Raw genomic sequence first — 16,848 nt, 5'->3', positions numbered from 1 at the left:
GGCGCTGACTCTGTGGGTGCTCCGGTGCTGGAGAACCCATGGGGAAAAATCAGTGGGTGCTCTGCACCCATTGGCAGCCAAGGTCCGTCCCGTCCCCCTACCCCCTCAGAGCGTGCTGCATCCCTGCTCCTCTGCCTACTTCCCAGCGCTTCCCGCCCGGCCGCCGCCGCTGTTTAGTGGCATGTTGGGAGAGAGGGGGTGAAGGGGGGATGTGGTGCACTCAGGGGAAGAGGCGGGGCCGGGGCGGGGGTGGGAGAGTGTGAGACAGGGGCGGGGCCTAGTGAAGGGGGTGGAGTGGGGGCGGGGCCGGGGGCAGAGTGGGGGTCGAGCACCCACCAGCGGGAGCAGAAGTCGGCGCCTATGGGATCATGTGACTTCCAGTCTGACTGATTTCCTGGCCTGGTGTCAAAAGTACATTTGCCTTTGATCCACCAATGGGGATTGCCTTTCCCAACTGTTATTTTGCCTCTCAATCCAGCTCTTAGTGGTTTTTCACCTGTCATTGCTTGTGTGTAGAACTTGATTAGCAAATATTCACTAAGGACAGTATGCTATGTCATGTAACATCCTTCTCAAGGGCAAAAACCTTCTGTCATTTTTGCTGAACATAAGAATGGTCACACTGGGTCAGACCAAAGGTCCATCTAGCCCAGTATCCTGTCTGCCAACAGTGGCTAAATCCAGGTGCTTCAGAGGGAATGAACAGAACAGGGAATCATCAAGTGATCCATCCCCTGTTGCCCATTCCCAACTTCTGGCAAACAGAGGTTTAGGCACATCCAGAACATGGGGTTGCATCACTGATCAGCTTGGCTAATAGCCTTTGATGAACCTATCATGAGGAACTGATCTAATTTTTTTTTGAACCTACAGATAGTTTTGGCCTTCACCGCATAATGCACACACATCTACAGCCCCAAGATTGCTTGACAGCCGCACAAATTCCAAAATCATGAGTTCTACACCCTCAAGTCATGAAATTATCAAAAAAGAAAGAAATGTTGCTGGGTTCTTTGTATGCGCCTCTTGGTTCCTGAACCTTTAGGGGGCCATGGGCCTATTTCCACAAAAGCAGGAACCTAAACATCTGAATGAATCTTGGCCTATTCTCACACTTCTCTTGTTACCTCTCCCAAACCTTTCATAGACCTACGGCCATATCAACACTAGAAACTGACATTAACTCACATGACATCTCCATAGAATTGCCACAGTTAGTATGTCACATGGGCACGGGCCTACTTGTTTCGGAGCTAAGCGTGCTCACCAGAAATGCTTGTATCGATCTGGAGTGCGGTGCACCGTGGATCGGTATCGCACTGTGCAACGCGCCACCCTCCCCTGTACTGTACTTTTAGAGGTTTTGGCAATGCATGCTGGGGCCAACATGGGTCACACAGGGATCAACTTCACATCGTGCAGTGTTCACCATCCCCTAATTTTATACATATCCCATACGGAACTTTATCCATCATTTTTGCACCTTTTCCCCTAAATCCCACAAACCCCTGTTCACACACTCAGCCAGGGAGACCCTCAATCTTTGGGTACATACAACTTGTACTGGAGGGTGCACAGTGCTGAAGGATCAGTGGCCATGGCAGGATCTCACTAGACTAAGGTAAGTGGAGCCACTGGAGGTGTTTACCACAAGCTCAGTACGCAAGGCCAGTAGTGCACTCTTGTATGGGTTCACCAAGTTATCACTGAGTCAACAGGGTGCCCGTGTTGCCAAGAAGGCTAACGGCATTTTGGGCTGTATAAGTAGGAGCATTGCAGTGGCATGATGTCATTGTTCCGGGTCTCCTTGTTGTATTCCCGGTGGGGGATCGGGCGATGCACGGGGCTCTCGTCTCTATAATTGGAAAGATTCTGAACTCCCCGCTTGATGGTGATCATTCTGTAAAAGCCCAGTGGAATATATGGGGTGCTAGGGGCAGGAGCGTATGTGCAGTGGGGGGGGTGGGCACACGTGTGTGACTTGTAAATACTGAGCTTGTGGGGACAGGGCACACTGGGGTCTCAGGCAGAGATCTCAGACCAGCTTCCATCCCCACAAAATGTAACGCATGGTACCACTCCATTCCATTTCCCCTCTAGGGGGCACTGGTTGCGGTACAAAGCCCCTGCTCAGGCGTGTTGGGGTCCCAGCCTGTGTCTCCACCAGCCCTTGTACTGTTCCCCTGAGCTCCTTCAACCCCCGTTGTCCTCCCAGCCCCAGGTCTCAGCTCCCCTCCAGCCAGGTGATCCTTCCACACACATTCCCCCTGAGCAGGTCAGACATAAGAACATAAGATGGATGGACAGGTGCAACACACAGACCCACACACACACTTTTCTCCACTGGGGGTTTCCCGGCCCCCCACAGACAGTTCATTCGCTGTGACCCGCCTGGCATCGGCCACTGTCGGAAGACAGGACACTGGGCTAGACAGACCTTTGGTCTGACCGCTCTTATAAATTTAGTTGTTGCACTTATCAACGTTTCTTTATCCTGTATTTTGCCTGCCATAGAAAGAAAAGTCTTTCTAATTATAATTATGCATCCGAAGAAGTGGGCTGTAGTCCACGAAAGCTTATGCTCTAATAAATTTGTTAGTCTCTAAGGTGCCACAAGTCCTCCTGTTCTTCTTTTTGCGGATACAGACTAACACGGCTGCTACTCTGAAACCTCTAATTATAAGGGAGTCAAATTCAAGCACCATTCAGAATCAATGTGCATAGAAGCGCATTGTTTTATTCCTTAGGTTCTGGTGCCTTCATGTGGCCATTTCCTTTCATTTCTTTGTGTTAAAAGTAAAATATCCTGGGACCGACACGGCTACTGTCGTGTGCCGTGTGGGTGTAGCCATGTCAGCCCCAAGATATTAGAGAGACAAGGTGGGGGAGGTGATATCTTTTATTAAGCAACTTGTGTTGGTGTGAGAGGTGAGCTTTTCTACCTGGTATTTAGCTGTGACATTCTGCGTTAAATTCCCAGGCCTGAAGAAAAACTCTGTGTAAGCTCAAAAGCTTATTTGACATCAAATACACTTTTCTGGGTTAGCCACCACTTTCTATATGACTAAGAACTGTAAGTCACAGTGCTTCGATATAATTCAGGTGATCACAAAGTAAGGCTTGAACTGGTGATTAACTTCATGTTTAATTTCATTGCTAACAAGAACACAGTCAAAGATTATAACATCTATTCGTACAGGTTAGTTTGCTTTTAAGCCCCATTTCCACCAAGCAAGCACTGTGTCAATGTGGTTTACACCAGCATAGGAGCCTTCCACATCTGAGAGTTCATTTCTGTCTATTCATTTCTGACATAAGTGTGAGTGGAAGGGGTCTCAGGCTACGCGGGAAGGTTTGCATCATGAGGAAAAGGACCTCAGCTCTATTTTAGCACTTTCTACTCTTTCAAAGAAGCAGGAGGTGGAGGCAATGTGGGACAAATGCATAAGACACAGGAACAAAACTATGAGACAAAAGCGTAGAATCAGGACTCAACATATGTATACCTGGCAGTCTGAAATTGGAGGCTGATGCATTCATTCATAGACTCATAGAACTGGAAGAGACTTCGAGAGGTCATCTAGTCCAGTCCCCTGCACTCAAGGCAGGACTAAGTATTATCTAGACCATCCCTGACAGGTGTTTGTCCAGCCTGCTCTTAAAAATCCCCAATGATGGAGATTCCACAACCTCCATAGGCAATTTATTCTAGGGCTTAACCACCCTGACAGTTAGGAAGTTTTTCCTAATGTCCGACCTAAACCGCCCTTCCTGCAATTTAAGCCCATTGCTTCTTGTCCTATCCTCAGAGGTTAAGAAGAACAATTATTCTCCCTCCTCCTTGTAACAACCTTTTATGTACTTGAAAACTGTGATCATGTCCCCTCTCAATCTTCTCTTCTCCAGACTAAACAAACCCAATTCTTTCAATCTTCCCTCATAGGTCATGTTTTCTAGAACTTTAATCATTTTTGTTGCTCTTCTCTGGACTTTCTCCAATTTGTTCACATCTTTCCTGAAATTTTCCAGAACTGGATACACTGCTCCAGTTGAGACCTAATCAGCACGAGGTAGAGTGGAAGAATTACTTCTTGTGTCTTGCTTACAATACTCCTGCTAATACATCCCAGAATGATGTTTGCTTTTCTTGCAACAGTGTTATACTGTTGACTCTTATTTAGCTTGTGGTCCACTATGATCCCTTTCCGCAGTACTCCTTCCTAGGCAGTCATTTCCCATTTTGTATGTGTGCAACTGATTGTTCCTTCCTAAATGGAGTACTTTACATTTATCCGCATTGAATTTCATCCTCTTTACTTCAGACCATTTCTCCAATTTGTCCAGATCATTTTGAATTTTAATCCTATCCTCCAAAGCACTTGCAACCCCTCCCAACTTGGTATCCTCCACAAACTTTATAAGTGTACTCTCTGTGCCATTTTCTAAATCAGTGATGAAGATATTGAACAGAACCGGACCCAGAACTGATCCCTGCAGAACCCCACTCATTATGCCCTTCCAGCATGACATGAACCACTAATAATGACTCTCTGGGATCAGTTTTCCAACCAGTTTTGCACCCACCTTATAGTAGCTCCATCTAGGTTACCGTCATTTCAACACCATGAAAGTCTTGTTACCCAACCAGGCTGGGGAAGGAATCTCCTCTGAAGGCATCAACTATTTCTCACTTTGCCTCATGGAACTTTGGATCAAAATTGTGAAGGCCCTTCCACTCGAGCCCTGGGTCCTTTGGGAGTGTATCAGAGACACCGAACTGGTGTTTTTTTAACACCAGTGTTAAGAAACAAACAGTTTTACCTGGACTGTAGTTCACCACAGCTTCCTTCTCTGGGGCGAAAATCGACTACTGGGTGCCTTCTATATCAAACTGAGTTCTTGCCAAATCCTTGGCCTTGGTCAGGGTACATTTACACTTCTCTGGTGTAGAATCTTTTACCAAACTACCCAAAATGTGAGCAGTGCTAGTGAGGAATGGCTTCCCCAAACACACCCTATTTGTTTCTTTAATCTGGTGGCACAGGTCCAAGTTAGGGACTAGAAACACTCCTGCATCAGAATCCCTGTAAGTCACAAAAGGAGGGGAACATATTAAAAATAGATATTCTGCAGCTATATCACATTCAGCACCGATTTCATTGTAGTGCACATTTGCAGCATCTACCAGGGACAAGTTCAGCAAAAGTGCCACTTTTATTTTCTCCACATCAACACAGACAGAGACAGTGTTTCCCACATCATGGGCCACACGCACCCAGTGACTTCAGTTAGTTGCACAATTTAAGGCGTGCTGTTCTTCACCATTTCAGAGTGGAGCCCTAAACCCGCAACTGTTTTCTTGGTAGCCTGCCCAGTGGCTTGGAGCATCCTCTCCTGGTGAGTGAACTTCACATGAGCTTCTTCCACGTCATCGTGCAGCGGTGGAGGAAAGTGAAAAATAAGATAAGGAAGGACTCTTTTAGCAAACAGTCATTTGTCCCAAAGTCCCCGATAAATCTGAGCTACATCCTGGAGAACAAAACTAATATTCAGTTATGTGACCAAATGGCCTTCAGGAGAAAGAGAAAAACCCGCAACACAGAGTGGTATAAGTCACTTTCTCGTTCATACAAAATGAAATTCCAGAGCAGGTTACATCTGATGACTCACAAATGAGGAGAGCAGATTCCCCCCGTCGCTTTCTCCTCTGATCCGTTCAAACCTGCTCCATTCAACAGCACTTCCTTATTACAGAGTCGTGTTATTCACAAAAACAAAAATGAGCATCATTGTAATAGGGAAAAACTGCCGACCTTCTCACCTGCAAACTATCCCAGCTCAGCAGGAAAAAGCCCAGAAGTGGATTTGTCACTGGGTAGAAACTGGGATTTGAACTGGGAATGATCACAGTGTGTTTGGGAGCCCCTGGAATTCCCCATCCAGGTCTGGGACACTTTCATCTCCAGCCCTCAGGAGTCGGATTTAGGATCAAATTGCTATTATTACGTTTGGGAAGTGGAGGGATAGAATAGAGGTGGATAAACTCCATCGGGGCTCAGACAGACGCCAGCGCTGCTGGAGTGAGCCGGCCTAATAACGGTGATGGAGAAGGAGGGAATCCCTCAACTCACCCCATTTTCTTCTGATGTTGCAGAGGCCGAAAATATGCATTTGTCCCACTCCTGCTCCTCCTCTATTTTATATTGAAATATATTTTAAATGAGAAAAACGGTGAATAAACCAAACAACCTGCTGTCCAGCGCAAACCTGGACCAGCGTGAGAAAACCTGGGAATGAGACAATCTGTCGCCAAAGGGGGAGCTTGCTGACTCTAACAATCGCTCTGCTACTATGGTGATAGTATGAATGTGATGCTCAGGGCTTGTCTACACTATGAAAATTGGTGTTGATTAGGACAGGCCAAAGGGGAACGTGCTAGCTAACCCCAACCACTGAGTCTGCGCTATATCAGCACTGCACATATAGCAGTGTTTACACATTAGGATAGCTACTTCCAGCAGGCCAACTCCATGAAAAATCAGAAGAACATAAGAGCAGCCGTACTGGGTCAGACCAAAGGTCCGTCTAGCCCAGTATCCTGTCTGCCGACAGTGGTCAATGCCAGGTGCCCCAGAGGCAGTGAACCTAACACGTAATGAGCAAGTGATCTCTCTCCTGCCGTCCATCTCCACCCTCTGACAAACAGAGGCTAGGGACACCATTCCTTACCCATTCTGGCTAATAGCCATTAATGGACTTAACCACCATGAATTTATCCAGTTCTCTTTTAAACGCTGTTATAGTCCTAGCCTTCACAACCTCCTCAGGTAAGGAGTTCCACAAATTGACTGTGCATTGTGTGAAGAAGAACATCCTTTTATTTATTTTAAACCTGCTGCCTATTAATTTCATTTGGTGGCCCCTAGTTCTTGTATTATGGGAACAAGTAAATAACTTTTCCTTATCCACTTTCTCCACATCACTCATGATTTTATAGACCTCTATCATATCCCCCCTTAGTCTCCTCTTTTCCAAGCTGAAAAGTCCTAGCCTCTTTAATCTCTCCTCATATGGGACCCTTTCCAAACCCCTAATCATTTTAGTTGCCCTTCTCTGAACCTTTTCTAGTGCCAGTATATCTTTTTTGAGACGGGGAGACCACATCTTTACGCAGTATCCTAGAGAGACAAAGCCCCAGTCAACTTTCACTCAGTTTAGCTACTTGAGGTCACCCTGATTTCCCGCACCTGGGGCTAATGGACGCTCCTGGCAGGAGGGAGACACACTCCCAGACTCCCAGGAGAAAGGAGTTGGTGGAAAGGACCATGGGATTCACCCCTGAGAAGAGTGACCTGCAAAAGGAAAAGTGGGCAACTCACCTGGGGGAGCTGAGAGAACACGGTGATGCAAATGCTACAAACAGCCCTAAAAAAAAAGTCACTAGGTGGGAATTAGCAAAAGTCTTAAAAAAAAAAATGTCTCTGCCCTGCACAAACTTTTCATGGTGTTTATCTATCCTGTGAAATCACTGATGTCTATTAAGGTGTGAGCGCTGGATGAAACTTTTCCCTCACTCACAGCATTCATAGGGTTCTCTCCTGTGTGGATCCTCTGATGTTTAAAAAGGGCTGAGTCCTGAGGGAAGGTTTTCCCGCACTCACAGCATATATAGGGTTGCTCCCTTGTGTGCATTCTCTGATGATTAATAAGGCCTGAGCTCTGAGTGAATTTTTTCCCACACTCACGGCATGTATAGGGTCGCTCTCCTGTGTGCATTCTCTGATGAGTAATAAGGCCTGAGCTCTGAGTGAAGGTTTTCCCGCACTCACAGCATTCATGGGGTCGCTCTCCTGTGTGGATTCTCTGATGAATAATAAGCCCTGAGCTCCAGGTGAACTGTTTCCCGCACTCGCAGCATTCATAGGGGCGCTCTCCTGTATGGATCCTCTGATGTTTATTAAGGTCGTATTTGAAAGTGAAGCTTTTCCCACACTCACAGCACTCATAGGGTCTCTCTCCCGTGTGGATCTTCTGATGTCTAATAAGGGATGAAGTCTGAGTGAAGCTTTTCCCGCACTCACGGCACTCATAGGGTCTCTCTCCTGTGTGGCTTGTCTGATGTTTAATAAGTTTTGATTTCTCACTGAACTGTTTCCCGCACTCAGGGCATTCATAGGGGTGCTCTCCCGTGTGGATCCTCCGATGTTTAAAAAGGGCTGAGCTCTGAGGGAACGTTTTCCCGCACTCAGAGCATGTATAGGGTCGCTCTCCTGTGTGAATTCTCTGATGATTAAGAAGGCCTGAATTCTGAGTGAAGCTTTTCCCGCACTCACAGCATGTATAGGGCCGCTCTCCCGTGTGCATTCTCTGATGACTAATAAGGCCCGAGCACTGAGTGAATTTTTTCTCGCACTCACAGCATTCATAGGGGCGCTCTCCCGTGTGCATTCGCTGATGATTAATAAGCCCTGAGCTCCAGGTGAACTGTTTCCCGCACTCACAGCATTCATAGGGGCGCTCTCCTGTGTGGATCCTCTGATGTTTATTAAGGTCGTATTTGAAAGTGAAGCTTTTCCCACACTCACAGCACTCATAGGGTCTCTCTCCCGTATGGATCCTCTGATGTCTGATAAGGGATGAGCTGTGGGTGAAGCTTTTCCCGCACTCACAGCACTGACAGGATCTCTCTCTTGTGTGGCTTGTCTGATGTTTAATAAGGCTTGATTTCTGACTGAACTGTTTCCCGCACTCACGGCACTCATAGGGTCTTTCTCCCGTGTGGCTTGTCTGATGTTTAATAAGTGTTGATTTCTCAATGAACTGTTTCCCACACTCATAGCATTTGTAGGGGCGCTCTCCCGTGTGGATCTTCTGATGTTTAAAGAGGATTGAGCTCTGAGGGAAGGTTTTCCCGCACTCACTGCATTCATAGGGTCGCTCTCCTGTGTGGATTCTCTGATGATTAATAAGGACTGAGCTCCGAGTGAACCTTTTCCCGCACTCACTGCATTCATACGGTCTCTCTTCCGTGTGGCTCCTCTGATGTCTGATAAGGGTTGAGCTCCGAGTGAATTTTTTCCCGCACTCATGGCACTCATAGGGTCGCTCTTGGGTGTGGTTTGTCTGATGTTTAATAAGGTTTGATTTCTCACTGAACTGTTTCCCGCACTCACAGCATTCGTAGGGGCGCTCTCCTGTGTGGATCCTCTGATGTTTAATAAGGGTGGAGTTCAGAATGAAGTGTTTCCCACACTCAGTACATGTGTTTTTTCTCTCTCCTGTGAGGGTTCTCTGCTGGGCTGTGATTTCCTTGAAGTCCTGGTGAGTTCGCTGACAATTAATGGATTTGCCCACTTTCTCCCTGGGCTGGTTTCCCTGGTCTCTCTCTGGACTTTGCTGGCTCTCAGAGGCTTTTCCCTGCACATGACGTCTGGACACATTCCCCTTGGATCCTTGCGATAATCCCCCATGTGCTTCCACGTGCTCACCATCTTCCTGCTCCTCATTCTCACTCACCATCGCATCCCCTGCTGGGACAGAGGGAGAAATCTCAGAAACGGGTGGAACAGGGAAACAAACTGAAATTAGAGCTGAAGAGACAGGAAAAAACCTAATAGCTGAATTCTGCAAAACCCTTCCCCATAGGGGAGAGAGGAGGGGAACGATTCTGTCTCCGCATCACATCAGGGAGGGAGCTCCTACCAGTGAGGATGGGTAGGAAGCCGTGAGCGATCGCTGCCCATAGGGTACAAGGCCTCCTGGGGATACTCCTGAATCCCAAGAGCTCACAAGGTTTTTCTAGGGAGTCCCAGCTCTTTCCTTTAGGCACTGAGAGTTTTTGAATTGGTTTAATGATCCCTCACCTGCACAGGCGCCTCTCGGGATCTCTCCTTCCTCAGAGCCCTGGAGATCCGGGACCCACGGCTCTTCCCCTCGTTCCAGCTGCGAGATCACGTCTGGTTTGGCAACGGGACACCCTGCTCAGGGGAAAGAAAACAAGGGGGAGGAGAGGAATTCATGGGACATTTGTCACAAGGAAGATTGGATGACTTTTACCCCAGCCCATTTTAAAGCAGTAAAATCCCAAGGGCAGCTCCCCAGGGGCTCAAAGGCGCAGGACACTCTGCTTAGGAGGGATTAGACAATCCCAATCTCTGCTGGGAACACACACAGACAGACACTCCTCATCAAAGGAGCTGCTAAAACACATGTCCCAGAAAGTAAAGACTCCATCCAGAGAAGAGATGTAGCCTATAGGACTAACCTCCTTGTTTGTAGATAGATAGATAGATAGATAGATAGATAGATAGATAGATAGATAGATAGATAGAGGGGGTGTCTGTAGATAGATAGATAGATGGGGTCTATGGGAATAGATAGATAGATAGATAGATAGATAGATAGATAGATAGATAGAGGGGGTGTCTGTAGATAGATAGATAGATAGGGTCTATGGGAATAGATAGATAGATAGATAGATAGATAGATAGATAGATTAGATAGATAATATATATATCTATATAGATATATGGATATATCTATATCTTTTCTTATAGTTTAAGTGTTTGGTTTATCGTAATAGGTTTATAGATGTATGTTAAGGTAAGTTTGGCTGCAATGCAGGAGACCGACAGGCCAGATCCTGCATGTTGAGCTAAGGCAAAGTTAGCATATCTATATCCTGCGCCCTTTTACCCAGAAAAGCAAAGTTGACCTTTTATCTTGTTTTTCCTATCCCCAAATAAAGTGCCTACACCTGAGGCTAAGCCCTTTACCTAGACCAGTAGACAATGGAGAATGGCATGGGCGGGGGGGGGTTTCCAGTGTTGTACCCACAGACTTAACAAGTACACCACAAGAGACTGATGTGCGTACATACCTGTCATCAATACGCCTATGGGGTAAGTGACCCTAACATTTCTGTGGGTGAGGAATGAAATTTGGGCATAAGAGGAAGGATTTCCGGCATTTGCCCTACAAAAGAGGGGACCCACCTCAATAGAGTATCTCCAGTTCTCACTTTGCTCCATTCTTACTTACTCCATTTCTATTCTTACTTATTCTCTATCTATTCTATCTGTCTACAATGGCTACTACTACTTAGTAGGCCATACTTGTTCTTCTTAGGCCTGGTCCACAGTAACCCCCCGTTTCGAACTAAGGTACGCAAATTCAGCTACGTTAATAACGTAGCTGAATTCGAAGTACCTTAGTTCGAACTTACCGCAGGTCCAGACACGGCAGGCAGGCTCCCCCGTCGATGCCGCGTACTCCTCTCGCCGAGCTGGAGTACCGGCGTCGACGGCGAGCACTTCCGGGATCGATCCCAGAAGATTGATTGCTTACTGCCGGACCCGGAGGTAAGTGTAGACCTACCCTTAAACTTTAAGTTTCAAGGGAACTAGGCTAAGCTTGTAAAAAGCAACAAAGCGTCCTGTGGCACCTTATAGACTAACACGTGCTGGAGCATAAGCTTTCGTGGGTGAATACCCCCTTCATCAGACGCATGCAGGCTAAGCTTGGTTTCCCTAAGTTTTATTCTTAGTTTGTTTATTAGGTTTTGATTTTAAGTTTAAATTAGTCAAGTAAACCCTAAGTTCACTTTAATAGCTCGTAGCATTAGTTTCTTCTAAGCACTGCATCCCTCACTCAAGAATTGAAAAACCTGAACTGCAAGGCTGGTCCTGTGTCTCTTACCACCAGGTTATCAAGGAAGGATGTGAGTATATTAACCAAAGCTTTGCTGCATATAATACTCTATTAGCACATGTATCTTTTGAATAGCAGTAATGCAATTGTAACTTTGGAACTCTGGTTATTTTACCATTTACTTACTATTTCATTAATTTTAATAAAAAGTCTTTAAGTCTCTTTTAATAAAAAGTCTCTCTCAGTGTGAGCTTCCTGTCATACCCCCGAGGGTCCTTTGTAAATTCTGTGGAGCCTGATTCAGGACAAGAACTTTTATCTTCTGATGAAACAGATTGGCGAGCCTAAAACCCATACTATTCATATTAATGATTAATTATTATCAATATTGTTACTTAAATTAAATCAAAATAAAATTAAAATTAAATTCCCATATTATCCAAATTAATATTATCAGTACACCCTAAATCAGGCTACAACAGTCACCTTGGACCTGTTTTTTCATCACAGAGCGAAACCCAGAGAGTTGTACAAGAGCCGGGATCAGCGCGCATGCATTGGTGGGGTTCAGGGCAGTAAGGAATAGGAGGGACGGGGGGGGGTGTCACTAAATGTCGTATCTCAGGGCTTGTCTACAATTGAGAAACTGTAGCTGCACTTCTGTGGCGCTTCAGCGTAGCCACTCAATCCAGCAATGCGAAGGGTTCTCCTGTTGGCTCGGTGGACAGAAGCCTTATTTTTCCTGTTTAAACATTATCTATTCTAACAATTATAAAAGCCACATATTTATTTGAATTGTCTTGACATTTTCTGGTTTTTATGGGCATTCAATGAAGGGCGACTGGTCCAAATATTGGGTGATTTGATCAAGAGATTCCTGAGATACAACCAGGGCCGGCTCTAGATTTTTTGCTGCCCCAAGCAAAAACATTTTTGGGTGCCTCCCCTCCCCCCCCCCCCCCGCCAGCCCTGGGCTCTCTCTCCCCACCCCCAACTGCACCCTCCTGCTGCCCCAGCCCTGGATCACTGGTAACTCACTCCCAGGGCGGGTCATTCAGCAGGAATTTTGGATGTGCACAGAACACAGACAGGATTGGTTCCCATATGGTTACAGAACTGCAGTAAAGTGGAACAATTTTCAGCTCGTGTGATTGGAGGATATCTGGATGCATATTATAAGACTGTCCTACATAAATGAGGAAAAGTTGAGGTGCCTTTATTATTCTTTTGTTCCATTCTTTGTTTCTATGGGGAATTTGCCAATGCAATATCACTGTCTTCCTTTTAAACAAATAAAACCAAAACTAAAGAAAAAAAGCAATGGCTGTTGAAAATAGCAATTCCAGTCCTAATAACCACTGGGAAGCATTTCTTGCTCAATTTATTCTACTTTTTCTACAGCAAGTTACAGTGGATCAGTATATTTGGTTTGGGAGAAATGAAGTAACAGTTGCCCAAATTGAGCTTGAGCATTCCTGAATTTTGAGGTGTTCAAATCTGGAAGGCAGGTGCTGGATTCCCTTTCTGAATATTAGCTAAATCTGGAAAGGAAAAGTCAATTTCTGCTTCCATGGCTCAGAAGTGGAAATCCTCCTACGTGCCTTGTACTGTATCTAAAGCTGCCCAGTCTAGTAGAGCCTCCCCTCCCTTACTTTTCATTTTAAATTCTAGTGGGATCCACGTACCTCCCTTGCTAGGCTTCAGAGAGGTGCACTGTCCATTTAGTCCACCCAATTCTTTCTTTGGGGGACAGCCCAGGGCTGGGGCAGCAGGAGGTGCAGGTGGGGGCCAGAGCTGGGGCAGCAGGGGGTGCGGGTGTGTGGGGGGAGAAGAGCCCAGGGCTGGGGCGGCAGGAGATGCGGGTTGGGGGAGAGCCCAGGGCTGGGGCAGCAGAGGGGTGCAGGTAGGGTAGGGTTACCATACGTCCGGATTTTCCCAGACATGTCCGGCTTTTGGGGGCTCAAATCCCCGTCCGGGGGGAAATCCCCAAAAGCCGGACATGTCCGGGAAAATCGGGAGGGACGGAGGGCTCGGCAGTGCTCGGCCGGGGCCTCTGAGCCTGGGGTCGGCGGTGCGGGGCCGGGCCGGGGCCGGCGGTGCTCGGCAGGAGCTGGGGTGCGGGGCCGGGGTCGCGGTGCCGAGCGGGGGGCGCAGTGCCGGGCCGGGAGCCGGGGTCGCGGTGCCATGCCGGGAGCCGGGTGCGCGGCCGGGCCAGGAGCCGGGGTCGCAATACCGGGCCGGGGGCGCGGGGCCGGGCCGGGAGCCGGGCCGGGGTCGGGCCGGGAGCCGGGCCGGGGGCGCGGGGTCGGGCCGGGAGCCGGGCCCGTGGGGCGCGGGGTCGGGCCGGGAGCCGGGAGCCGGGGTCGCGGGGGCCGGGAGCTGGGAGCCTGGGTCGCGGGGCCGGGCCCGCGGGGCCGGGAGTTGGGGGCGCGGGGCCGGGCCGGGGTCGCAGTGCTGGGCCAGGGGCCGGGGTCGCGGGGCCGGGGTCGCAGGGCCGGGCCGGGCCGGGAGCCGGGGTTGGGCCCACGGGGCCGGGGGAGGAGCAGGGGGCGGAGCGTTCAGGGGAGGGGGCAGAGTTGGGGCGGGGCTGAGGGTGGGGAAGGGGCGGGGTTGGGGCGGGGCCAGGTCCCCATGGAGTGTCCTCCTTTTTAAAAACTAAAAGATGGTAACCCTAAGGTAGGGACCAGAACTGGGGCAGCAGGGGGTGTGGGCAGGGGAGAGTCCAGGGCTGGGGCAACACGGGGGTGTGAGGGGAGCCCAGGGCTAGGGTGGGGGTGGCAAAAAACCTATAGCTGGCTTTGTCCCTACCATTCACAGCAAGCTGCAGCATGAGGTTTCAGTTCCACACTTCTTCCCCCTCCCTTTCCTGTTAATTGCAGCCAAGGGAATGCTGGGAAATGTAGTTCTTTCCCTGCTCCAGGGCTGGCTCTACAGGCAGGGAGCTAACCAAGGAACTACAGCTCCCAGGGCCCCCTGTTGGTTCTCAGCTCCCATGCTGGATTCTTGCACCCCTGCAAATTTGCCGCCCCAAGCAACTGCTTACTTTGCTGGTGCCTAGAGCTGGCTCTGGATACAACCTTGCCACCAGAGGCAGCTTTTTACATAAGAACGGCCATACTGGGTTAGATCAATGGTCCATCTAGCCAGGATCCTGTCTTCCGACAGTGGCCAATGCGAGGTGCCCCAGAGGGAATGAACAGAACAGGGAATCATCAAGTGATCCATCCCCTATCGTCCATTCCCAGCTTCTGGAAAACAGAGGTTAGGGCCACCATCCCTGCCCATCCTGGCTAATAGGCATTGATGAACCTATCCTCCATGAATTTACATAGTTCATTTTTGAACCCTGTTATAGTCTTGGCCTTCACAACATCTTCTGGTAAAGAGTTCCACAGGTTGACTGAAGAAATACTTCCCTTTGTTTGTTTGTTTTAAACCTGCTGCCTATTAATTTCATTTGGTGACCCACAGTTCTTGTGTTATGAGAAATAGTAAATACCACTTCCTTATTTACTTTCTCCACACCAGTCATGAATTTATAGACCTCTAGCATATCCCCCTTAGTCATCTCTTTTCCAAGCTGAAAAGTCCCAGTCTTATTAATCTCTCCTCATATGGAAGCCATTCTATACCCCAATCATTTTTGTTCACCTTTTTTGAACTTTTCCAATTCCAATATATCTTTTTTTGAGATGGGGCGACCACATCTGCACACAATATTCAAGGTGTGGGCGTATCATGCATTTATATAGAGACAATATATTTTTTGTCTTATTATCTATCCCTTTCCTAATGATTCCCAACATTCTGTTAACTTTTTTGACTGCCGCTGTACATTGAGTGGATGATTTCAGAGAACTATCCACAATGACTCCACAATCTCTTTCTTGAGTAATAACAGCTAATTTAGACCCCATCATTTTATATGTAGAGTTGGGATTATGTTTTCCAGTGTACATTACTTTGCATTTATCAACACTGAATTTCATCTGCCATTTTTTTGCCCAGTCACCAAGTTTTGTGAGATCCTTTTGTAGCTCTTCACAGTCTGCCTGGGACTTAACTATCTTGAGTAATTTTGTATCATCTGCAAATTTTGCCACCTCACTGTTTACCTCTTTTTCCAGATCATTTATGAACATGTTGAACACAACTGTACAGACCCCTGGGGGACACCACTATTTACCTCTCTCCAGTCTGAAAACTGATCAGTTATTCCTACCCTTTGTTTCCTATCTTTTACCCAGTTACCAATCCATGAGAGGACCTTCCCTCTTATCCCATGACAGCTTACTTTTCTTAAGAGCCTTTGGTGAGGGACCTTGTCAAAGGCTTTCTGAAAATCTAAGTACATTATGTCCACTGGATCCCCCTTGTCCACATGCTTGTTGACCCCCTCAAAGAATTCGAGTAGATTGGTGTTGTTGTGTATTTGGTTGTCGTGGTAATAGAATCTTGTGTTGCTATGGCAACTGAGTTAGATTATTGGGGATAACCAAGCCTGTTTTGGCTGGCTGTTGGTTATTTCTGTGTGTAGCAATAAATGGCTGCTCCAAGGTTTACAGCTCTCTGTGTCTCCAGTGATTTCTTCCTAAAACTGTTGTCCCCAAGGATATAACAACGTGGCGATGAGTATGGGATATCTGTGCTGGCCCAGCAACAGAAGGAAGTAGAAGTTAAGGTCCAAAAACAAACAAACAAACCTTGTTTGCTGCTGGAAGGGGGTGAGAACTGGCTTGTTTGCTCTGACTGTGCAAACTGAAACTAAAATCATGACCACACTTACAGGGCCACTGGAACCTTTCGAGGAGACTATAATGCAAAGGCATGTATATACTGAGTGTTTTGAGCTTTTTGTTATTGCAAATGACATTACAGAAGAGAAGAAGGTGCCAATATTCTTAAGTGTTGTAGGGGCTAAGACCTACTCCCGGCTACGCAGCTTACTACATCCTGTTAAGCCAGACACTAAATCTTACAGTGACATTGTGGAAATCCTGGGGTCCCATTTTTCTCCAAAACCTCTGGTAATTGCTGAAAGATATAGAACAGTAGTACTTGTGGCACCTTAGAGATTAACAAATTTATTAGAGCATTCATTCCCTCTGGGGCTACAGCCCACTTCTTCGGATGCATAGAATGGAACATATATTGAGGAGATATATATACACATACAGAGAGCATAAACAGGTGGGAGTT

The 16,848-nt window shown here is 47.4% G+C and overlaps 1 protein-coding gene across 14 annotated transcripts in view; it reads right to left on the bottom strand.

Annotated features, from left to right (window-relative positions):
* Positions 1 to 3,126: 3,126 nt before the first annotated feature.
* The window catches only part of LOC101935438 (zinc finger protein 436-like), a 321,486-nt gene continuing 307,764 nt past the window's right edge, over positions 3,127 to 16,848 (bottom strand). For 8 of the 14 annotated variants that reach the window (XM_065569512.1, XM_065569521.1, XM_065569515.1 and 5 more), the window contains 2 exons: positions 9,864 to 9,977; positions 3,127 to 9,530 (listed from right to left, as the gene is read on the bottom strand). In XM_065569512.1, the coding sequence (XP_065425584.1) occupies positions 7,513 to 9,530; positions 9,864 to 9,977 (2,132 nt within the window). In that variant the 3' untranslated portion in view covers positions 3,127 to 7,512. The remainder of the gene's footprint in view (positions 9,531 to 9,863; positions 9,978 to 16,848) is intronic. The other 6 variants (XM_065569514.1, XM_065569518.1, XM_065569513.1 and 3 more) reach the window with 1 other exon arrangement.

The sequence above is a fragment of the Chrysemys picta genome, chromosome 16 (assembly GCF_011386835.1).
Source record: "Chrysemys picta bellii isolate R12L10 chromosome 16, ASM1138683v2, whole genome shotgun sequence".
Classification (NCBI taxonomy): domain Eukaryota; kingdom Metazoa; phylum Chordata; order Testudines; family Emydidae; genus Chrysemys; species Chrysemys picta.
Note: the sequence above shows the minus strand (reverse complement) of the source record. Positions and strands in the feature narration are given on the sequence as shown.